Source organism: Ptiloglossa arizonensis, chromosome 7 (genome assembly GCF_051014685.1).
Source record: "Ptiloglossa arizonensis isolate GNS036 chromosome 7, iyPtiAriz1_principal, whole genome shotgun sequence".
Taxonomy (NCBI): domain Eukaryota; kingdom Metazoa; phylum Arthropoda; class Insecta; order Hymenoptera; family Colletidae; genus Ptiloglossa; species Ptiloglossa arizonensis.
The window spans coordinates 11,357,804-11,381,219 of NC_135054.1; the positions used below are offsets into that span (position 1 = coordinate 11,357,804).

Consider the following 23,416-nt stretch of genomic DNA (forward strand, 5'->3'; position numbering starts at 1 on the left):
TCCGTCACGTGCGCGTCTCCTCTCTCTTTCGTTCGACGTTGCATGCGCGCGTTTTCTCAGCATCATCGCTCGTGCTACATAGAGTATTGACTCATTGCACGAGGAACGCCGGCACCGGAGATTTCTCCGGCCAGATTACGACAGGGACACCGCCGCTCGTCGTTTTGCTACACGGCCTACGATTTACTCGCGACGGGCTTCCACGTACGCGCCGCGCTTTTTACGAGACTCGTTTCATGGATTTAGACTTCTTGTCGGGAGCTATGCGGGAGATTTATTTAAATCGCGCTTCTCGCCGCGGAACGTTTCGAATTGCGATTGTTTTCTTACCGACGTCCGTACGCTGGATATTGATTTCCGTGGCGGAACATTGCAATTATTTTATTACCTACTTACATCTACGTAGTACTTGTGCGTACTTATATGTACACACTATGTGTCATTATTAATTATATATATATATATAATGCAATTATTTTATTATGCATTTGAACATACGTAGTACTTGTATGTATTAATTTATAATAAATGTACGTAATATTTTCAAATTTTCAATTTCTCGCGAAAACACAACGAAACTTAAAGATCTTGATAAAACATCAAAATACAAAGTGTCGCGCGTAAGTGTAAGATGTAACTGCACTTTGCGAGTGAACTGAACTTGCAGAAAAGTAAATTTACGAAATTACTCTACCTTTTTTTCTCCCCCAATAATATCGAATTATCTTATTAAGTAACGCAATACCTACTTACCACGTTTGCTACTATATAGCAACGTATTTCATATGCAAACATTTACCGCGCTTGAAATATTAACAAGAGAAGAAACATACTCCCTAGACAATGGAAACGGAAAAAAAAAAAAATGAACAATCGTACTTATCGGTTAATACGATCGTTATTACTTAAGTTGCTCGTTGTTGGAACAACGTCTGCCATCTTTTCTACGAGCGTAATCGCGAAATAACATAGCGATGTACGAGATGTCTAAAAGCAACCGTGTATGCCCATATCGTAATAATTGCAGTAATTTAACAGACACGAAATACACGAAACCGTCGTGACTAAGCCGCGATAAAAATGACTGCGAACATACCTTGGGGTCGAAGTTGAAGACCTGTTCAGGTTTTAGCGGGCACTCGAGACCGCATTTACAGGTTCCCACTGTCGTCAGGTACTCCTTCAGCTGATCCAGCGAACCCAGCGCTGTACTGCTTGGACTGCAACAGAATGAAAAAGAAATTAGCAAACGGGAAGACGCACGCGAATTAACAAGAAAATGATTTATACCGAGGCTGTCGTATTCAATAACCTGGCTCGCGCATTACAGATATTATCAATTATACGAATGAATAAATGTATAGCTTTCTCGGTCGTAGGAGCATAAAATTGCGGCGTTTCTATTCATTATACTCGTCGTCTTGATTAATTTCATGTAATTTAATTATCAATTATAATTCATCGCGGCATATTTATCTTCGATGCGTTCACCAAGTTCGTTCGTTTGGAGAAACTGTCCGCCACAGAGCACCCTACATTTCTAGTCATTTTATTCGATGTAGCGCGTGCTGTTAGCTATCTACGAATAAATTCTATTATGTAAACAGACCGTGCGAATGTACCGAATATTCGTGTCGTACATACGTGACACGGACATAAAATAGAAAATCATCGTCGTTACACATACGGTACGACGATCTCTCGTGATAATCGGCGTGTCGCACACACGTGAACGCGTTAACTCGCTAGTATTCACACCTGCTTTTTCACGGAATTGAATTATATTAATCCGTCGGAAATAATTACCCGTTCCATTGATAATAGCACGCGGTGAAATAAAGTATCGAGATACAAACACGCGTCGTTACCGGTCGTGTAAAAATACAATTTTCTGGGACAATGAATATCGATCCAACGGAAATTATAGTTTGCATCTACGAAACAGCGTGCAATCGAGACATCGATAAACCGTTATATATACTTTTCTCTATCCCGTAAAGTTGACATTTTTTGAATTGGCTCGTTTCTCTTGCGATATTTCTTCGACGTGAAATCGATATCTGGCCGCCGTATTGGATGCTGTAACGAAACGCAACAAGGTTGTCCTAAAGGAAACGAGTAACGGAACGACTATAATTTTTCCAATCGTTTCCACGATGACGTGGAAAGACGATTATTAAACGGTGATCTTTATCGAGAGCCTGCTTTCGTTGCGTGATGCGACAAATGAAAGTGCAGAATGTATCGTAAAAATTGAATATCTCTTCATCGTTTTGTCGTGTTTCGAGCACGTCTCTGCCCGGAATTTTGCGAGAAAAAGCAGCTTGAGCGATATCGACGATAAGTGAACTAATTCGTAAAGGTGTAACGACGAAAAAGGGAGTCGATGTTTCGAGGGGAGCGTTAAATAGGCGTTTCGTAATTTCAGCGAACGCGTCAATGAGGTGGAAGGGAAGGGTTTATTACCTACAGATACCTCGTCTTTGACGAGACTGGACAGTAATGGTTTGATGTTTCATATTTGCCGAATGACGAACGAATAACACAGAGGCGATCTTTGCCTATAATTCGAACCGATCACGAGAGAGTGAAACGGTAACGTTGTTTGTAAAAGGATGAATTGATTACACTGTTCAAAGTACTGTGAAATATACGTGTACATGAAACTCGCCATGGGGAAAACAAAGATTAATTCAGGAATTATTTTTCACTTTCACTAATTGTATTGAAATTTTTGAAAAATTTGCAAACTGCGAACACTTTGCCTCTGCGAGCTTTATTTAACGAAAGGATTATTTAATTCGAATTAAATACACAAATTGAAGAACGAATGTAAAACGAAAGTGTGATTACGTTGAAGAAACAAGTATTTAAATATAATAGTAAAATGTGGTTAACAGTATGTAGAATATTGTAAGAATATTGTAAAAATATTGCAAGCTAATAGAAATAAAAGCTAGGAAAGTTTAGAGGTACACCTGTGTATTGTACCAACCTCGAGTAACTTTAGTTGCAAGAATTACAAAGCTGCAAGTCCAGAAACCAAATTTCGAGATATTTGAAAAAAAAAAAAATCAGCTCTTTGAACTGGTTAAACTCGATGGATTACCCGAAACGTGAACATCCGAGTACACTTTACACTGTGTTCTCAATGTAATTTCATTTTACCAACCAGTTCCGAGATTATTTTCTAATTACAAATTTTCTAATTACCAATTACTAATTTTGGATTTGTAACGTTCCACGGGTCGTCGATTCTATCGCGGAGTTCGCGATTAATTTGGAAACACGATCGTCGAAACGAAGAACGCTGATTGGCTAACCACCGAACGGAAAGACGGGGTTATCACCTATCGCTCTCTGACGTTGAATCCCCGATAGCGATGCTTTGCAAGCAACTAATTCAACGAAGGGATCTTCGTCGGTGGTTCAGGTTGAATCAACGAGCTGAAACGGAGGCAGGGTCGCTGCTTGTATATTGATTACCCTATAGAGAGACAGAGAGACTTTGTTTCGGGGTACTTTGCAGCTTCCTAAACTAATAACCTCGGGGCGCTTCATCCCGGCATTATAACCCCGAGGGAAGGTTCGCCTTTCCCGCCTCGATCCCCGTCCATAGGAATTCTCCTGGCAATTATTTCTCGTGACAACAAGACGAATTCGTGTACCCACGTTCGCGCTAATTTGCGCCGAATTCGATTTGTCCGCCGCGATGCCATTCGAAACCCCCCCTCCCGACCTTCAGCCCTGTTTTCACCCTTTGTCGCGTTCGTCGTGAATTATGAAATACATATTTCTACTACGTCGCGAGTTGGCCACGGATTATGGCGTCGTGCAACGTTAGGCCAAAACGTTCGCTCGTTGTCTGGAATTTACTGGACGACTATGTTTCTCTTTTAGGAATTTGCGTTCATCCACGCACGTTTCTTAACATCTTCAGGGAAGAGCACAAGTTTGCGTACAGGTCTCGAGGATGGTTTTACATTTAGACGTTTTACATTTATCTTTGGAAAGTAGAAATAAATTAGGATTGGAAGTGAAGAAAAAATTGTTCAGCGTTTAAAATACCAGCAAGAATTAATTTCTAATTATTCTTTTTACATCGATCGTTGCGTGTTTCGTACAAATTGTTACGAAGAGAACTCGTCCAGTTGCTCCGATTCGTGAAGTTTTCGTTCGATTCGTTCATTTGAACTGGTTGGTTCAACAGTTGTGCATATTTTCTGATGGGTGAAAATTATCGAGAAATTTTGATACGTTGATATAATTGATTGTTTTTTGGAAACTTCAATTGTGGAAACAGTAAGGATGTTTCTATTATGAAAAATATATTATAAAATCCTTAGATCGTGCAGTATTAAATTTGATTTCGAATTGTTAATATTTTCTTTCTAAGTTCCTGGTGAATTATCTCGGGTTCAGCTCCTTTGAATTACATTTTGATCGTTATTAGCGCTGCATACCGAGGAAAGGCAATACTCGAGCGCAGTTCAGAATTTATAATTCCCTGTATGCATAATTGCGTTATAAATTAAATACCATCGAGATATTTCACGAAGCGAGCTTCTTCTGTTATCAATTGCCTGTGCGAGTCGGCTGGTGTGGAAATTAAAAGCGTGGTTGATCAACTACGAAAATTCTCAGAGTAATTACTTTCTGTCTTGGTAAGATAAATTTGCTATTTACTCGCACTGTTAATTTAGCGTTAGATTCAACTTGTCGGGAAATGTACCGATTACCATCAAGATGAATCTCGCCATTCCGTAATCTGTTTCGTTTAAAAATAATTACTACTTTTTATCCATAAATATTCAGTAGTCTTCGTTATTATTTCTAACAATTCTATTGAATTAACTTTTATCGTGCTAGAATTTATCTCTGTTCGCAATTAGGATAGTTGAAAAGGATTAAGTTTCGTAGTCGAAACGTTGCTCGTTTAATAAAATCATTTTTCTTGCAACCGATCGATAGATACCTATTATGTTAAAATAAAAATTGTATTAAGAGCTCGTAGACATGCTTTTATTCAACGACGAATAACGTAATGATAATTAAATCGTGAACAATTTTTATCTATTTTTTTAAATCGTCTTCGAACAGCATAACATTATTTACAACGGAAAAATGCAAAATATAGTAACAGTATCTCTTGGAAAAAGTATAAGAACGATTAGAAATTTTACAGAATTATGTAATTGATACTGATTGAATATCATCTCTTTCTTTTGGAAAAAATAAAATTGGATACTTAATTCAAAACCACCATATCCATCGAACACGTATTTAAACGTTTGAACTTTAACGGTATTGATATAAATCTCGAAATAATTGTTAAACATTTACGTTGCATTGAAACACTTGCATTATGTTCGCGAACTGCATCGAATAAAATTCTCTACTCCGACCAGAATTGCGTTTATTTAAATATGAAACTTAAGAATCTCTACGAAAATCAAATATACGTAAAAAAGCAACATTGTTCTCGAATCTAATATCGAAACTCGTATAAATTCAATGATTAAAAGACGCAGACAGGAATTATCCAATTTAAGGATATTTAATTCATTATTCAATTTAAGGATAGACGGAGTAATTTCTTTCCAGTATAAGAATTTGCGCTCCGTTGAAAGTAAGCCAGTTACGTTTTCAGAAAATATAATATATTTCCCCTTGGTTCTCGTGTATACGTTCCCACGGTTTTCGTCTCGAATCGAGTCTCGTCCAAGTCCGCGTGGTTCATGGAGTAGACTTTTTCTGTGCCTCCCTCTCGTCCCGGATTCGAAATGCAAAATCCTTGGCGATGTATCAACATTCGCAGAACCATAGACCCAGTCTGGAATCCCGACAGCCGGGCTTGTGGGGAGAAAATAAGAATTCGAGGTTGCTTCTCCTTGCGGTCGCATATTCGGCGTAACTTTCACGTTAAGGGTGGCTTGTACCCTAGATAATGCAACAGCATTTTTAGGGTGGCTCGGAAAAAAGAATCCGTAAGCGTACACGTATGTGAATACCATTCGGTAAATATTGTCGACGATACGAATACTTACAAGGGTAAGTATAGTACGAATTTTAGAAAAGTCAAAGGTAAGTATAGTACGAATTTTAGAAAAGTCAAAGGTAAGTGTAATACGAATTTTAGAAAAGTCAAAGGTAAGTATAATACGAATTTTAGAAAAGTCAAAAGTAAGTATAATACGAATTTTAAAAAAGAGAAACTTTCAACAAGTTTTTCCAAATTTACGAATCGGAGCAACTGGACGAGTTCTCTTCGTCACAATTTGTAAAAAAATAATTCGAAATTAATTCTTGCTCGTGTTGTCGATTGTTTCGACTTTATTCCAATCGACATCGAAACCTTTCCAACCCAGTTTCGAGTTCTCCTCGATGATATTTTAAATTCTATAAATGTTTTTATAATATACAATATTACGAAACATATTCTCGATTTATATATATAAAATAGTACATACGTACTCGAAAGCTTCTCGAGAATCAACGGACATTAAATACTGTTTTTTCGGTGCGATTTCGAATAAATAAAAATAAAATACTGGGTCTCGATGACTGGACAAAGAGTATAATATAGAATGTATCGAAGGATCTGTGTATTTCACGGAATGTCGAATGTTGTGAAAGAAACGCGAGAGACAAATGAAACGTTCGAACGACAAACGAGGAAACGTGTATCCGAAGAATGTTTCTCTCGAACGGCCTAAAAAGTTTCAATTTCTGGAGTGTCAAACGTAATCGGTACTACGTGAGAGTTACCAAGTGAGCGATAGCGTAGTTTCCTGCAAAGCCACGACACCGGATCCAACTAACAGCTGTGATTCTATAAATAAGGGTTGCGGGGACTTCCTCCTGTTTCCAGGGAGCATGTGAAGTGTGTCGAGGCATGTTGCACGGAGTACAGAGGCACACTGGATGAATTATATCGGTTAGAAGGGCTGGCTAAGCTGCTTGTCCTCGTAAAGCGAATTCTGTTGCCAACGAAACTAACATCAACTTTTGAGACACCAGTGTCCTATACCTTCTCCTTTCCTACCCAGTGCAATTAGTCTCGTTTTCGTGCCTACTTTATGCTTCTTGTTCACAAAGAAGCATGTTTACACGATATTTAACACTATCGAAGTATCGAAACTTGATTGAAAAACGTGGGAAAAAATATTGAATATTTTTAATATGGAAAAATATAACCTCGTGTTCTCGAGTGAAAATTTCTTCGCCGCGGATACAAATAACGAAATGATCCGTTTACGTGGTTAAAGAGCAATCCACCATCGAATATTTATATTATTATATTCTTGTATCTTCGTAACGATATTATCAATCGATCGATATGTTTTCTCGGTGAAAGTGAGTGGGGAGGCTTCTTCCTTCGGAGATGAGACCTCTAGCTCATTGAAAAAAAAACAATATTTTAATAAAGAAACTCCGTGTCTGAAATTTTTTAATTCTTGCAATCGCTTTAGTGGTCGATCGATTAAAATTTTTTTATCCACATTCGGTGTCAAAGCGTGGAATTCTCGTTCGCGTTATTTTAATTTCAACGAAGTTTACCTTTCTTTAGTTTCTAAATCTATGTAAATATCCTCGCGGTAAAATGAACTCTACGTTTCGTTCGTTTCTGGAATGGAATCTCGAGTTTCATGCGTCAGGGACCTCCTAAGGAGGAAACAACCGCGTTATAGGAATGTTACCTGCATACGTCAGGGATACCTCCGTAAGAGAAAAACGAAGAACACCGATACGCGAATGAAAAAGTTGGGTGAATGCCTGCAAGAAACTCCGTACGTTTTCCGCGTAAGGTCGCAACAGTCTTTGACCGACAGCCATTGCACGCGTGTTGCTGACAAGACATGACATTGCAACAGTCAGGTTCTCATAACCCTTGACTCGTGCCCACGTATGTACCTGAAGCTGGGAATGTTGTTGGCGCGTGGACTATACTTATCTGTGATCTATGAACAGTTTACCCTTCACACACGATTTTCTGCGGTAACATGCACGCGTACCGCGTCCATATGTTCCTTGGAACAACAAGTACCGGAGAGTGCTCTCCGGACGAACCGTACGTGGGAAGGCGGAACAAATTTTTTTTTTCTTTCATCGACTATGTGATTCTTCGTGGCTCGAAGGCCACTCGTACGGGATACTGGATAATGCCGGTGAAATGGTAAATATTTAAACGTCTCGATAAATATACGTATTTATCAAACAAATCGGAAATAAAGTAACGAGGCAAACGAAACTTCGAGTACATCTTCCTTCGCGATTTTCTTATTCACGAATTTATACCCTTGTTCGTTCTTACAATTGAAATAGAATTTTTTTACGTTACTTTTTTAAGTTCAGAAAACTCGAGACCTCGTTCGGAGCATTTTTATTTAATCTTTATCCGAATTATTTTGAAAAGAACACTTTCGAAATCATTTTTCAATCACACAGAATTAAAACTAGCCAAAATACGGTCGTGCTTTATCTAATTTTCATCGAGAGAATCTCATCCATCTATTGGTAATAATACTCTCGCGAGGATACAATATCGAATAGAAAAATGTAAATTTTCTCAAAGATAGATACGTACACCTACATACACCCCATCGCTTCCATCGAAGATATTGTACATAAACAGTATCGAGGATAATTCAATTCGTTTAAAAAATAATTATTTCGTATAACCGGAGCTACCGTAACCACCGAAGAACGCCCCCAAAAAGAAGCATCGAGACACCGAAATTAATCTCGTCCAATAATTCAGCGATTGGTAACTAAGATAGCCTTTCATTATAACGCGAAGATTCGTTTAATTTTCCTTCGGACGGATCGTCCCGGTAATCGTTCAATATTCCGGTTACTCGCGTAATAGTACCGACAAATATCCGCGAATATCCCCGAGCGCGATAGATCCGCGAAGGGAGCGAAATTGTTAAGCGCGCGAATAGAGCAGAAACGAAGATCACCGTTGATAAATCGCCGAAGGCAGGTCACAACGCTAGATATACCGAGGCGTACCAATTGGAATTGGCTCGTAATTCGCGGCCATTCCGACGGATGGCTTCACCCCGATAATTACCGTTCCACGATAAATTTATGACAGCAATAATTTACGCGGAAACTGCGGCCGACTGGCTCGATAAAGAGCGATTAACTATAAAACGAAGCTACGTAGGCCGATGCTCCGACGCGGTTTACTGCGACATGCACCCGCCTCGTTTGTACAAGATCAAAATTTAAATCATTCGGATAAACTAAAGAGGCAATATTTTTCGGATCGCTCTTTAATCACTTCGCGCGTGTCGTAAACATCCGTGTGCGCGTATAATGGATCGGGTGGTATTAAGAACGCCAAATGGAGTGCTAGATAACTTATCGCAACGATAACTTCGACGATTCGATCACGATGTAGATCTTTTATCAGAGTGGACGACTATTCTGCAAATAAACGCGATAAAAGTGATCGAAGCTTTTTCGAGCGTTACGAAACACTGCGGGGTGTTTGAACGGAGAGTGAATTTTTTCGCGAACGTGACCAGATGCATCGGCTGAGAAAGGTTAAGGATTGGAACGAGAGGGAACGAATGCGTGTGTGAATGGAGGGTGCGAGAGAAGCGCGGCTGTAGTACTTGGAAATTGGGCGAAGCGTGTTAAAAATCGCTATGAAAATTTTCGTTCTAATCCGTAACCTTTCTCAGCGTGTTAGAGATCGCTATGAAAATTTTCGTTCTAATCCGTAACCTTTCTCAGCGTTAGAGATCGTTATGAAAATTTTGCCAAAGCGAGTCGAGGTAAATAAAGACCTTCCGCGAAACCCAGCGCCCTTCAATTACGCACCTTGTGTCAATTATAAACCATTACTTCAAACGTTACATCCTCGAGGAAATGTCTACTCGGTACATTTTCATGGTAACTACTTCGTTACGAATTTCATTTCTTTCCATTGTCTACGACTCGCGTGTGTTTGCTCGAATCGAGATTCTCTATCTTACTCCAACGTCGAAACGAACTCTACTGTACTCGAAACTTAGGCGAAGCGTGTTAGAGATCGCAATGAAAATTTCGCCAAAGCGAGTCGAGGTAAATAAAGACCTTCCGCGAAACCCAGCGCCCTTCAATTACGCACCTTGTGTCAATTAAAAACCATTACTCCGAACGTTACATCCTCGAGGAAATGTCTACTCGGTAAATTTTCATGGTAGCTACTTCGTAACGAGTTTCGTTTCTTTCCACCGAGCGGCGCGTGTTTGCCGTGAATACGGGCTCTCTGTCTCAACATCGAAAGGTGCTCGTGTCCGCGTTTCGCTCTAGGAACAATAAACACCGAGCGTGATCCGAGCGAGCGTTGGGAGTCCGAAACGCTCGGAGCGCGTAACGAAAATGCTCCGCGTCTAGGAGGCAGCATTCCCTCGGTTTCCCATCGAGACGAAACGCGGCTAAGCTGCGTTCCGCCGCGGCACGAAAGCGCCACCGCAAATCAATAATCCCATTCGCAAGATCGTTCGTGCCCGATCAATTTCGGTGTCCATTACGCTCTCGAAGAGAACGGTCTCTATCGCGCGGGCCTGCGGCGCGATATTATCGGTGCAGAAACGCTGCGCAGACCGGAAAGGGGGCCCCGGCGGACCATGGGATGGGGCAGCTCTCGAATAATTTTCGACCACGAAAAGTGAAACGTTAACGGCGCCCGATCACGAACCGCTCGTTTCCTTCGGGTGTTTTGCACTTTTGTGTACGCGAACCCGAGCCGATCGGGACCCGGAGCACCAACAACGCGGACAAAGGGAGAGGGAGAACCAACCAAACGGAGGGAGACGGGACGGGGAACCATTTCGCAAGTTGGATCAAGCGCAGATTGCAGTCATTCGCCGACATAAATTGCACGGCCGGCGATCGTCTCGCGCGAAGAAACGAGGGCCGTTATGCGGTGCACGTCGAAAACGCCTCGGTTCGAGAAAAAATCCGAGTTCCCCGCGGTGAAGCATCGTACTTTACCAAGGAACCGACTCTCCGCGATGCCAGATCGCCCGTAGGCGTTCTCGACGATGATTGCTCGCTTTCTGTCAAGCTCGATTTCGATTCGTTCGAACAATCCCTCGCCGTTCCCCGAACGATTCTCCTCTTTGAGCGCACCAACGGGGGATGATTAAATTCCTTTGGTCGTTGGAAACTCGATACGATAACCGAGCCGGGGACGTACGACGGACGGATAATAAACACCGATCGAAATTTCCGAGTTACGAAAACTTCGATCGAGGTGATGCGAACTGCTGTGTACGATTTTGGGAAAGTAATCGGGCTGTGGTAACTCGATTGGGGTTTAATTTGAAAAAGGGCGGGGATTCCGGCAAGTTTGTAGAATATTGGGAATTTAGAGTGTGTAAACGTTTATACGCTCTAAAAAAATTGTGTTTCGAAATAACGAAACGACTCCGAACAACTCAATATTTGAACATCGATACGAGACCGCAAACGTCACGGATCTATTCAGTTTGAATTTTTCTTTCTTTAGAATAAGATGAGTCCGTTCTGTTTTTTCGCATTTCATGAATTTTTCACGTTACCGATGATTCATCGTCTCGAATATTCGATATATGATAATTTCCTCGGTGGTTCGACTCCGTTGTTCCTACCGTTAATAAAACCGATTTATCGCCTAGGATAATTAGGTCACTGCGTATTATAAATCATAAAATTTCCGATGATATTTACGTTTCAATATCTCGCCAACTTTGTCGTACCTATTTCCGATATATAGAATTTAATATCAATCGTTTAAGATTCTCAATGTTCGAATTTACGCAACGTTTACGATAATTAAATTACTGAGTATTATAAATCATAAAATCTCCGATGATATTTACGTTTCAATATCTCGCCAAATTTATCGTACCTATTTCTCCAATATGTAGAATTTAATAACAATCGTTTAAGATTCTCAACTTTCGAATTTACGCAACGTTTACGATAATTAAGTTACTGAGTATTATAAATCATAAAATCTCCGATGATATTTACGTTTCAATATCTCGCCAAATTTATCGTACCTATTTCCGATATATAGAATTTATTAACAATCGTTTAAGATTCTCAATGTTCGAATTCACGCAACGTTTAACTTTCAGTATCCACGATGAAGTAATTTTGTCTTCTTTACCTCCGTTCTCAGTTTACTCTGAACGTTGTACTTCCAATGTCACCCAATCTGTTGCATTTCCGATCGTGGCACGTAACGATACATGTAACTTCCGTCGAGTATCCTTCCACGAGTCGAAACGTTAAATCGACTTCGACTCTCTTCTCGGTATGCGTCTCTCGTACCGAACAAGTACACTTAACCGTATTCCGGGAACGTCCACGAACGAAATTTAATCGATCGCAAGAAAGACAAAGTGACTTCAATTTAATCGTGACCTTCGTTCGGGAATTGTGAAAAGTATTTTGATAAAAAATATCTTTCCAAATGTAACCCGTATAAACGACAGAAACGCCGTGATTCTGAATTTACAATATACATTGCACATATATAAACTATCAACTACATCGTAAAGAACGTTTCAGATCGAGCAAACACCTTTGGTGAAATTGTAAATTCAGATAATAAATCGAGTACGGTATCTCGTTCGGTTGGTAGTAAATTTTAATCGCAATTAAACAGTATGTTTTACAAAATACTTGTCCGGTGATAAAATTCTAAATGGAGACAAGTATTGCTCCGATATCGATATTAAAACGCTGTTCAACGAAATAATCGAACGAGAGTACCGGTAACTCTTTCGAATGCCTCGTATATAATAACGACGAAAATGGGTTCACGTTTTATTCGCATGCCGAGACACGCGCAAATGTTCTAAGCTTGAAAACGCTCGCATGAATATTTATTACACTCGGTAGATTCGTTTCCCCTAGAGCTACGATCTTTCTCGGACTTTTTTACGATGGAACCTCGCTACGTATACCTGAGCCACAACTATCAACGACAATGTACGCATTAAGAGATAAGATTATCGGGCTCGCGTTGCGGGTCTGGTTGATAAGACCGCATAGCGTGAATTCCAACTTAACGTAGGCATAGGTTATGCATGTCCTCTAGCATGGCCACTGATCAAGTAACAATGAAACAATGAACCATTCAGAGTAACGTACACACGGGAGCGGTAATAAAATATTTTTCCCCTTGGAAATTTTCAACGCGTTCTCTACGCGAATTCTTATCTTCGTTTCCAACGTTTCGAGTGATCGTCGATGGTAACCGTCTTCGAGTTTATCGGTTTTATTTGTTCACAGGTTGAGTAACGGAACGATATCGAATCGTTACGAGATCGACGAGCACACTTTGAGTTACAAGACCGCTCGAGCAATCGATGAAAATTAATATTCGAAGGTAGTTTAACCGTTAAAATACTTTCAATAGATTCGAATCGTTCGAATATTCGAACGAATCGAATAATTCTAAAAGGAAACTAGTTCGAACTGTTCTAATGTGTTTTTTTTTTTTTAGAAAGTTTCGATTTAAGTTTTCTCGCTTGATGATCTTTACTTCGAATCGATCGTTTGAAAAATTAATTCCCTTTAAGCACGCGCGAGAATTATACATCTTACGATCGAGATTAAAATAATTGTTTAATAGTTGAAATACGTGTGCATTGGGTCGGGTAATAGTTTTTAACGGCCGAGTTCATTTGTCGTTTGCACGTGAAGTGCAAATTTATAATTTGCCGTCGATCAGAAATTTGCACACTTCCGCGTATCGGATAGACATAATCGTCTTTGTTCGAAACAACGAACGAATAACGACGATAAATAAGTAATTGTAGAGATCGAAGTAATCAACGCTCGTTTAAAAGAGAAATTTACGAACACGAACGATGCAACGATAACTTTAGGCGATTTTACCAACATCGTAACATTAACGAATCGAATCAATTTTACGATACGAATTTCAAAGGTCGAACAAAAGGTTTAATTAAAGGCGTTCCGTTGTCATTAGGACACATTTAAATGGAAAAATAACGTCGCGCGAAATAGGTTTGCGAAACGTGTTAATTTCAAAGAGCCATTAAAGATTGAAACTAATTGAAACAAATGAAGTTTCAACGAGGGAACGCGAGCAATTTATTACAAGCACGAGATAAATCACCGAACAAAATAATCCATGTATCGTTCACGCTGTAATAAAATGTTCGAACCGTTTACCAAATGAATGGAAATATTAAACGTCAAATAAAATATAGGGATATATACAATTGCATCCGATGAAAACTTTCGGTGCTTGCACATCGATTGTCAACAAAAACCGTCCACGAATTATCAACGACGTTTTCCGTAATTAATATACTATTCAATTTCAACGTTTAAATTACCGACGGTACGGTTAACTGAATAATTATAATATCAAAAGTGATTGTAATTTTAACGTGATTCTAGAAAAAAATACCGTGTTTGGTAATTTCGTAAGAAATTGGGGAAACGGTAATATCAAATTACAAAAATAAATCTCAATGAAATTCTAATCCAAACGTTTCTTAGAAAATTTTCATTTCTCGACTCACGGCACACTTGGGGTTTATTCTCAAAGGTCGGTAATTTACGTACACAAATGGTACTCTACGCGAAGAATTATACCTTACAAACTGTGGTACGAGATGATCGGTCGATTCCTTCGCAAAAAGGTGCCGTCACTTCAAAGCAGTGCTCGACGACAGCCATAGTCATAGTTATGTGGTCTCTCTTCTCGACAAACGATCACGCGAGCTGGTCGAGCAAACCTCAAGTTGATACGAGTTGCAACGAACGACTCGATGAAACATAGCGAATTTCTTTGCATTTGTGTGTTTAACGTCGGTATCGTGAATCGAACGACGAATATTTACGAAAATAAAATATACGGTAACTGTCTTCGTTTAAACATTTCTCGAACTATGGAAGTAGGAGAAAAGTTTCTTTTTTTTAATTATTATTTCTTTTAAAAAGGCCAGTGATTGAAAATTCTTAAATTCTTAAACTCGTGCCTCGATTTTATTGCTTGAAAACCACTGTAACGACGGGGCAGTTCAATTATTATTCGCGAGTAATTAAAATGTTTGAGAGAAATTTTAAAATACAGTAATTTTTCAGCGATTGAAACATCTATTAAAATTTATATTAAAATTAATTTCAATTTACATTAATTTGTATTGAAATTTAAAAAAAATCACGTTTACTCGGTGTAAACGTTTTCGATCATCGATCCGATCGTGTTTTCAATCGAGTACGTTCAGATGAAAAAGATTCACGTTTTTATCCACGGATGATCAGATCGCTGGAGCAAATACAGTTTCCAATTTTAATAAAAATAAATACTTCAATCACCGAAGAGATTATCCAACTTCGATAATTATTTTGCAGATTGATTTCTAGAAATTTTAGGACGAAATCTATCTACAGGGAGGAAAAACCAATGTAAAAACTAAGTAACCAGTCGTGTACAAGTATAATTACTACAGCCATTTATAATAAATATACAACGATCGAGAAATCTAAGCGTTAGCGGAGCACACACGAGAGAGACTCCACGAGTTAGACTCAGACAGTCGAAAACAAACAGTCAAACATTCAAGTCACACACGTACCAGGCACTGCTATTAACGCAAACACACCATGAACTGTCTATACCATATACAGTCTACTGTTATATACCAGTTATTTGTTAAATACACATACTCTTGTTACAAAGTTTAAACGTTCAACGAAATCCTTCAACACCTCGATCGTACAGTAAAACACGAAAAAAGCAAGGCGGATAATTTCTAGTACTTTTCACGCTATTGAAAAACGGAAGAAAATTCTAACGATACACTCGAACGAATAAAAATGAATTTCAAATTTCGTTGCGAGAAACCAACGACGCGTTAAAACAGTCGAGCTTCAGATTTCACGCCAAGGAAGAAAACGATAAATTATTGTATCATCATTTGTACTCCAAATGAAGCACAGAAAGTATCGAATTGAAATGAAAGCGACTCGAGACGCGTTAGACGCTGTTCATGATCAAAGATACTTGAGGATCGTCTCGAAAGATTGTGTGTAGTGAACCGATTGTAGCATAAGCGTCTCTGGTGTGTATATTCGCGTCTAAAACAATATTATAATATGTCACTCGACTGTTGCATCCCTTGAGTGTTAATGGAGAGGGAGAGGCCAAGCTTCAACGCGTTGACTGCCGTGTCACCCACATCTGTGCGACGCGTTTGCTTCCGCAGGGACCCCGTCACCCATTTGTGCCTAACAATTCTACTTACTCGATTAGGAGCAATTTTACTAAATATTTATAAGAATATCGCGTTAGATCAACAGACTGGATTTGTTAAAAATACATTCATTCGACGAGAGAATATTTTAAAGTAGAAATCGTAACGATTTGACGAATGCAAAGGAAATAGATACGATACTTATTTTTTTTAATTATTTGTAACGTTAAGGATTTTAATGATCGATACAAATTAGATGTTTGTATATTGGTCGTAATGTGGTGCGAAAGAGAAACTTACTTTTTGCGAACGTACATATGTTGACACGTTTATATTATCGTGGTTATCAGGATTATAAGTGGCTAAAACAGATCTGTGATTTGTAACATTTTACGCGATGTTCTTGAGCAGAGTATAAGGAAAGCTGGGGCTATGTAAAGGGCGTAGGACAATATGTTTCAATCTTTTTGACGTTTCTATTTCCCTCTTTTTTTTGTCACGGTGAAAAATCTGGAATTTGAAGTATAGAACTGGAAACTTTTTACGAACGAGGAATGTGTAATCGTTACGTTTACTTTGCGATAAATGATTTTAGACGAGACTTTGTAGTCTACGTTACAGTAAAGGTTAGATTACCTATCAGACATCGAGCATGCATGGAATAGTACAGCTAAATGGAGTCAATCCTGTCGTTAAACAATCCGAGTAACAATTTAAACGATGCGTGCTCGCCGAGATACTCCGTCACGCGATTATTCTAACCGAATCAAACATTATGCAGGATGTTTCGGAATACGTGGAAAATATTTCAGAGATTAATTCAGCAACTGCAAATAATGAAAAGGTTAACGTAAACGTGTGCCCTATTTGACATTGTTTACGAAACGGAGAGTTTTGTGTTCTGTCGTTTCGTATCTGATTACCTTCACAGGAGATGCACAAAATGACTACCTTGCATTTTAACGCATGCCTATAGACATCTCGTCATTTGATCTGGCTGCCCGAGTATCGCAAACTATTTTTCATACAAACCTCGCATGAAAGATATCGAGCATGTTTTTTTATACATACAATTCGCTAAATCTCGTAAACAAAGTCGAATAAGACGCACGTTTACGTAGACTTTTTTCATTGTTTGCGAGCGCTGAAGCAATCCCTGAAATATTTTCCATACATTGCGGGACATTTGTATATTTAACGACTAACGTTTCAATGCTGTAGACGTGATCTCAGATTAACGAATAAACACAATACTATTCTACGTTGTTAGAAGAATTGATTATTAATTTAAACGGAGTAATAATTAAATATAATAAAACTTCTCTTATTCGAGCTCTCATAAGTTTTATCGAACGACAAAACTTATCGAACGTTCTGTATATTTTACGACTAACGTTTCAATGCTGTAGACGTGATCTCAGGTCAACGAATAAACACAATACTATTTTACGTTGTTAGAGGAATTGATTATTAATTTAAACGGAGTAATAATTAAATATAATAAAACTTCTCTTATCCGAGCTCTCATAAGTTTTATCGAACGACAAAACTTATGATTGTTCAATAAAACAATGGTAGATTGTACCGTACACGTGCAATGTTTGATAACCCATCACCTGAAGAGACTCGTGTGAATTGAACGCGTCAAGAGTCCCAGAAATCATTCTCGACGATGGTCGTCAACCTGAATCGCGCAACGCTCGAGGAAAGGTACTCCGAAACGTAACGAGAATCGACGATCGATAGTTCGTTCGCGTAATCGCGTGAATGGTGTTTTCGGCCGTGAAAAGAGAAAAGTGAAGTTTCACGGGGGAACAGGTGAAATTCGAATCAACGATCGTTCGCGACACACGATTAAACTAATTCCAGGATAGGAAAGCAAGCGCGCGGCGAGGTGTCGTATTTTATTCGTGAGATTCAATTACAGCACGCCACGGGTCGACCGTCTCCCCGGGCATAATTCTTCGACGAACGTGGAAGGTGGAGTTGCTTAAGCGTGAAAACGGCATAATTCCTGCGAAAATTTAGGGCTTTATTTACTCACCGCAAAATGGAATTTTCCAAGTTCCGCGGGAGTCGTAGCTCAAATAAAAGAGATCCCCGCCGGTAGCGTGGCCGATAAACAAGGCTTACTGCCAACTTTACGACTCGGGGCTCAGGTGCTCCGAGCACTCCATGCGTCAGCCTCTTGTTCCAAGGAGCTTATCAATCGCTCGAGATGCAAACCACCGTGATCACCGGAATTACGACAAACGACCGTGCAAATTAGCCCGGAATTTCTTAGCTACCGCGACGGTACCACCGTTACCACCGTCCGTGGAACAAATTTCACGGGCCACCAACGAATTCGTTTAATCGATGATACATGTGCTCCGTAAACGATGCCGGTCTTAGGCTGTCGCGAGTGACAAGAAGCATCGCTTTACCGAGATAACGATCGCCCTTGAGCGACTTGCCCCGTTCTTTTAACACGCGCGTTTTGGTAATTGATATCGTTTTCTCGAGAGAGAGAAAGAGAGAGAAAGAGAAGTGTATTTAATATTATTTAAATATGTTTCGAACTTTGTAGCACTTTTCTAGTGATCGATGTACGATCAGAACAAAATGTTAAGTTTTTGGCAGATAGATCGCACTGATTACCGATTCTGATCCCGAGCAAAAATCAAAGTTTCGTAAATGCTTTTGTAAGAATAAAGCAATTCTAGATGTAATTTTTCAATCTTCTTTTTTAACGTTAAATTATTTCCTTACCAAACGATAAGTACCTTCGTTGAAATCAAAGCATCGTAAACGATGTTAATTAAGTAACGTACAATTGTAGAAATAAATGCATTGCATTACTCGTATTTTGTATTTCCCATTTTATACCAACACCATCTATCGAAATGTTTATTCAGCGAAATGCTTTGTCGAAGAATTAACGTTGCATCAATTACAAAATTAGTAACGAAAGTGCGTACGTGTCGAACAATTACATAAATATCATTTGTTACTGACTCGTATAATACTGCTTCAAATACTGCTCCAACGATTACGATACAGTCGAACGAGTACATTCGAAGATAATCGATCGAAGGGAACGCGCAAGAAACCAAATACTAGAAACGAACGTCATTTCAAAATCACTCGGATGTTTTAAACGTTCGATAAATAGCAGGAAATTTAGTTGAAAAGGAACGATGACAGAGAAGGAGAAGTACGTGCTCGTCGTGATCGCGTATGAATAAACTACGGGACCGCTATCGAAACACGTTCGATCGAGTGCAATCAACGGCCATCTTCCATCTAAAAGGAACCAAAGGGAAACGGCGAACGAGGCCGTGGCTCGAAATTTCCGAGCGGAGATGCATCAATTAATTCAATTAGAGGAAAGGAAACAGGAAACTGCAACGTTCTATTTCGCTACGTTTTAACCGTTTTAAAGAGGCCTCTTCGTGAATATAAATCGCGCTCCGCATCTGTTGTTTCGCATTAATGATACCGGCACCAGTCAGTCCATCCACGAATCGGCAGTTCGGAATATCCGGGCCAGAAAAAGAGATATTCGATCGCGGAATATCGGCAGTCCGCTAATTTCGCATAATTGTCGGCAACCTCGTCTACCAAGCGGCTCGGGGTTGGTTCTTTCTTTTATTTTTCTCCAACCAAGGGCCTCCTCGCTATGGATGCCGTGATTATGCTCGGATGAAAAATGCGTCCAGGGCCGAAAAACGGAAGGGTATAATTATTATTGAAAACGGGTAGCGGGAGCATATTAATTAACCGGCAGCTTCCCGTTACTGCGATCCTTTTTTCCTCGACAAGCTATTTCGAAATATCCGCCAGCCATTAAGCGGCGTTCCGACAGAAACGCACAGAGGAATTGTTTAAAAAAAAAAAAAACAAAAAAGTAATCTCTCTAACGAGATTATCGACGGAAAGAGGAACTCTAGACTCCTGAAAAAAATAAAAAAAAAAAACGGGCTACCTTGTTCGTCGAATCATTGAAACGCGGTCAAAATTCGAACAATTTATAAATATTACGAACGCGAACGTAATCAAGTTTCAATGAAAAATCGATCGTTATTCCCCGAGTCGTTTATTCGTCCATGAAATAGTCGAGGAAAGAATTATTCGTTGGACTTTTTCCAGCAAATATTCTTCTACACATTTATCGAATACAAATACACGTTTCGTCCATATTTTCGGACCTCTTCGAGGGTATATAACACGATTAATTATTAAGAAGAGTAATGCGTTACAACTATAGAAATACATTTTTCTCGCATCGTTTCAAATATACCACTTATTTATCTCTTTTACCAATTGATCACCGTTCCTGAATTTTAATTGAAATTATACATACGTGTAACTTGGACGTTCGATTTCTTGTTTCACATCGCATTACATCGCGAGCATTCAATACATCCAGAAACTTTCTTCGAGTCATTTTTTATATCTAACTGGTAAAAGATCTATCGAGATACAACCTCGATAACAAATAAAACATTTATTTTACTTTCAAAAGGGCGCTTTCTAAACTGTACCGTGACCTTTTAACAAAATTGAGAATCGCTCTTGCGGAACAAAACTAAAAATCTTTTTTTTCCACGAGCTTTATTTTCTGTCGATTGTCCAGAAACTTCTCCAATTGGTCACGTATCATCGGAACTAGTTAGCAAGAGCACAGCGGAGAACAAAGCAAGGTCCAAATTCGTTTCGCTATTGTTAGTTTACGTTCAGCTTCGCGTCTCTCTGTTCGCAACAGAGTATCTTCGTTTGTGGGTCTCGGTAAATCTGCGTATTATTAGCTTGCGTTATTGATTTATTATTTAATGGTCGACGGCGGCGCACGCGCGAGCTAAATCGGGGTTAACTGCTCATTTGCGGAGGTGCATTATGGTTTTTGCGTTTATGGCTCCCGCGGGAAACGAGCACGCGAAAGACAAAGGAAATAAGAAAATTTCTCGTACGAGCGACCCTATACTTCTTCCATTCTGCATCTTTTCTCGTGCCGCGTGATTAATATTACGTCGTCCCCCAAAGATACTCGATTGTTCGTTGCATTGTTATTGTATCGTTCCTTTGCAGTTCGTATTGTTTCACGGTGTCGAGGGAAAAGTGAGTTTATCATTGATTTATTAACACGATACGTTTGGCAGCTCGATTAATCACCGGCTACGGGGGTAATAAATCATTTTTCGTGACGTTAATTTATGTTTCTATGAATGGAAGGAGTAAAATGTGCCACGGAATTTAGTGATAAGAAAGCTCGAGCAGGGAACTAATTTATATGTGAACGTGGAACACGTAGTTTGCAATGTTCTTGTAAATTTTAGTGGCCGTATCGACGCGCGAAGGGTGATCATCAATAGTTATCGAGATACGAGCATCCTGACGTAATTTACTGTGTACAACAGACGTCGCGTAATCATTCACCGATCACCGAATTAAATATACATATAGAAATTCTAGTAAAATCATTTCGAAATGACCACCTCGTATTTCACACACGCTGTTCATCCGGTGTTGTTTACGAAATTGTGAAAAATCGTATTTTCTCTCCGTTCAATGATTTACGTGTTAATATTTTTAAATATATTACAGCTGCTGATGACCTATTGTTGGTAACATTTTTCCATTTACTAATTATTGCACAATTTTCACGCATTCTTAGATTTCAGACATACGTGTATACTTATAGTTTCATTGATTCGATCATTTTATTTCAGATATAAAATATGAATATAAAATGAGTAATATTTTTGATAAATTTTGAATCTTTTTTATCTTCGTAGCCTCGATTATAGTTATGCTCATGATAAATAGAAAACTTTGCCATTTTTTGTTACGGATTAATAGAATTCAAAGAATCAGAAACGTTGGAATCGCGTGTTCGTTATTTCACCGTTTGAAAACATTTGGGTTAACATTTTTTCGGAAAAGAATTAATTGTTTTCTCGGATTACGTACACGTGAATATACAAAATATGAGAACGCTATTAACAATAACGTTTAAGCAAAGAATTCATAAAGAACCGACGTATTTTTAGTCCTTCGTACCGAAAGATCTCCTTAAACAGCAATTTAATTCCCGTGCACTTAGTTTAAACGCAATTTAATTACCGTCTACGTTCTTAATGAAATAAAGTTTTACTATTAAAGATTAAAAAGCGCCTACGATAACGTTAACATTCGTAATATAAACCAATATTTCACTAGAACCGGAAAAAGTAGGCAGCTTCTAGAAGTAACGCCACTAATTTTTATTTGCACCGAAAGATAATGTTAAAATTATTCGAAATGTTTCTTGCAATCGAAACTAACACGTCGAACAGAACAGAAAAGAAAGAAACGGATTCCACGAGCAACTCCATTACTTCTTTCCTGTTATACTACTTTCAGATAAGATACAATGTTACATTTTTCATATCTATATTATGTATCTTCTTGTTACTTTGATGTGCGTGCTATTTACATCGAAACGCGAGATTAAGAGCAATATAAAACAAGGTCATGAATGATGAGGGGATAATCAAGGTTTTTATAAATAAGTTTACTCTTTACACCCCTCTTTTCCTATCTGGATGTATGCATCTTGTAACATTCCACTGAAAATATTACGGTGTTTAAGTTGGTTACAGTATCGAGTTGCACGATTCATTATGCAATCTGCTAACGCTTCCTGCGAATTAAATTGTGCAAGTAATTTTAGAATAGCGCTTACATGCACATATTACGAGCGCTTTCATTACCAAATATTATCATACCAGTAATTGGACTGTCTCGTATCTATAAAGTTAGCAATGTTCATTTACCTATATATATGTGTGTGTGTTAAAGGTATTAAAGATTAAAAGATTTAAATAGATTATATAATATATATATATATAGATTAAAAAGTTAATTTACATTCATTCTATCGTTATAACAACCAGGCTGAAAACCAGCCAGAAAACCAGCCAGAAAACAGATCGGTGACGTGACAGATTTAATTGAACGATGCTAATTATTTCAGTAAGTTTAACTAGACGATGAATACTTGTCGACAAAGAAACATTTACCACATTTGCAACGTTTAAAAATTGACTACCTCCATTAGGAAAGTTTCTTCGAAGGAATTGTTCAATTGCAAATAAATTGACAAAAATTTAATTTAGCACGCGTTTCAATGCAAAAATAGTAAATACATACGCGAAATACCTTACCAC

At 38.7% G+C, this 23,416-nt stretch overlaps 1 protein-coding gene across 3 annotated transcripts in view; it reads right to left on the reverse strand.

The window, feature by feature from the left end:
• Positions 1-23,416, reverse strand: part of LOC143149431 (uncharacterized) — a 471,911-nt gene that overhangs the window by 142,059 nt on the left and 306,436 nt on the right. For all 3 annotated transcript variants that reach the window (XM_076316770.1, XM_076316771.1, XM_076316769.1), the window contains exon 2: positions 1,097-1,220. In XM_076316770.1, coding sequence (XP_076172885.1) covers positions 1,097-1,220 — 124 coding nt within the window. The remainder of the gene's footprint in view (positions 1-1,096; positions 1,221-23,416) is intronic.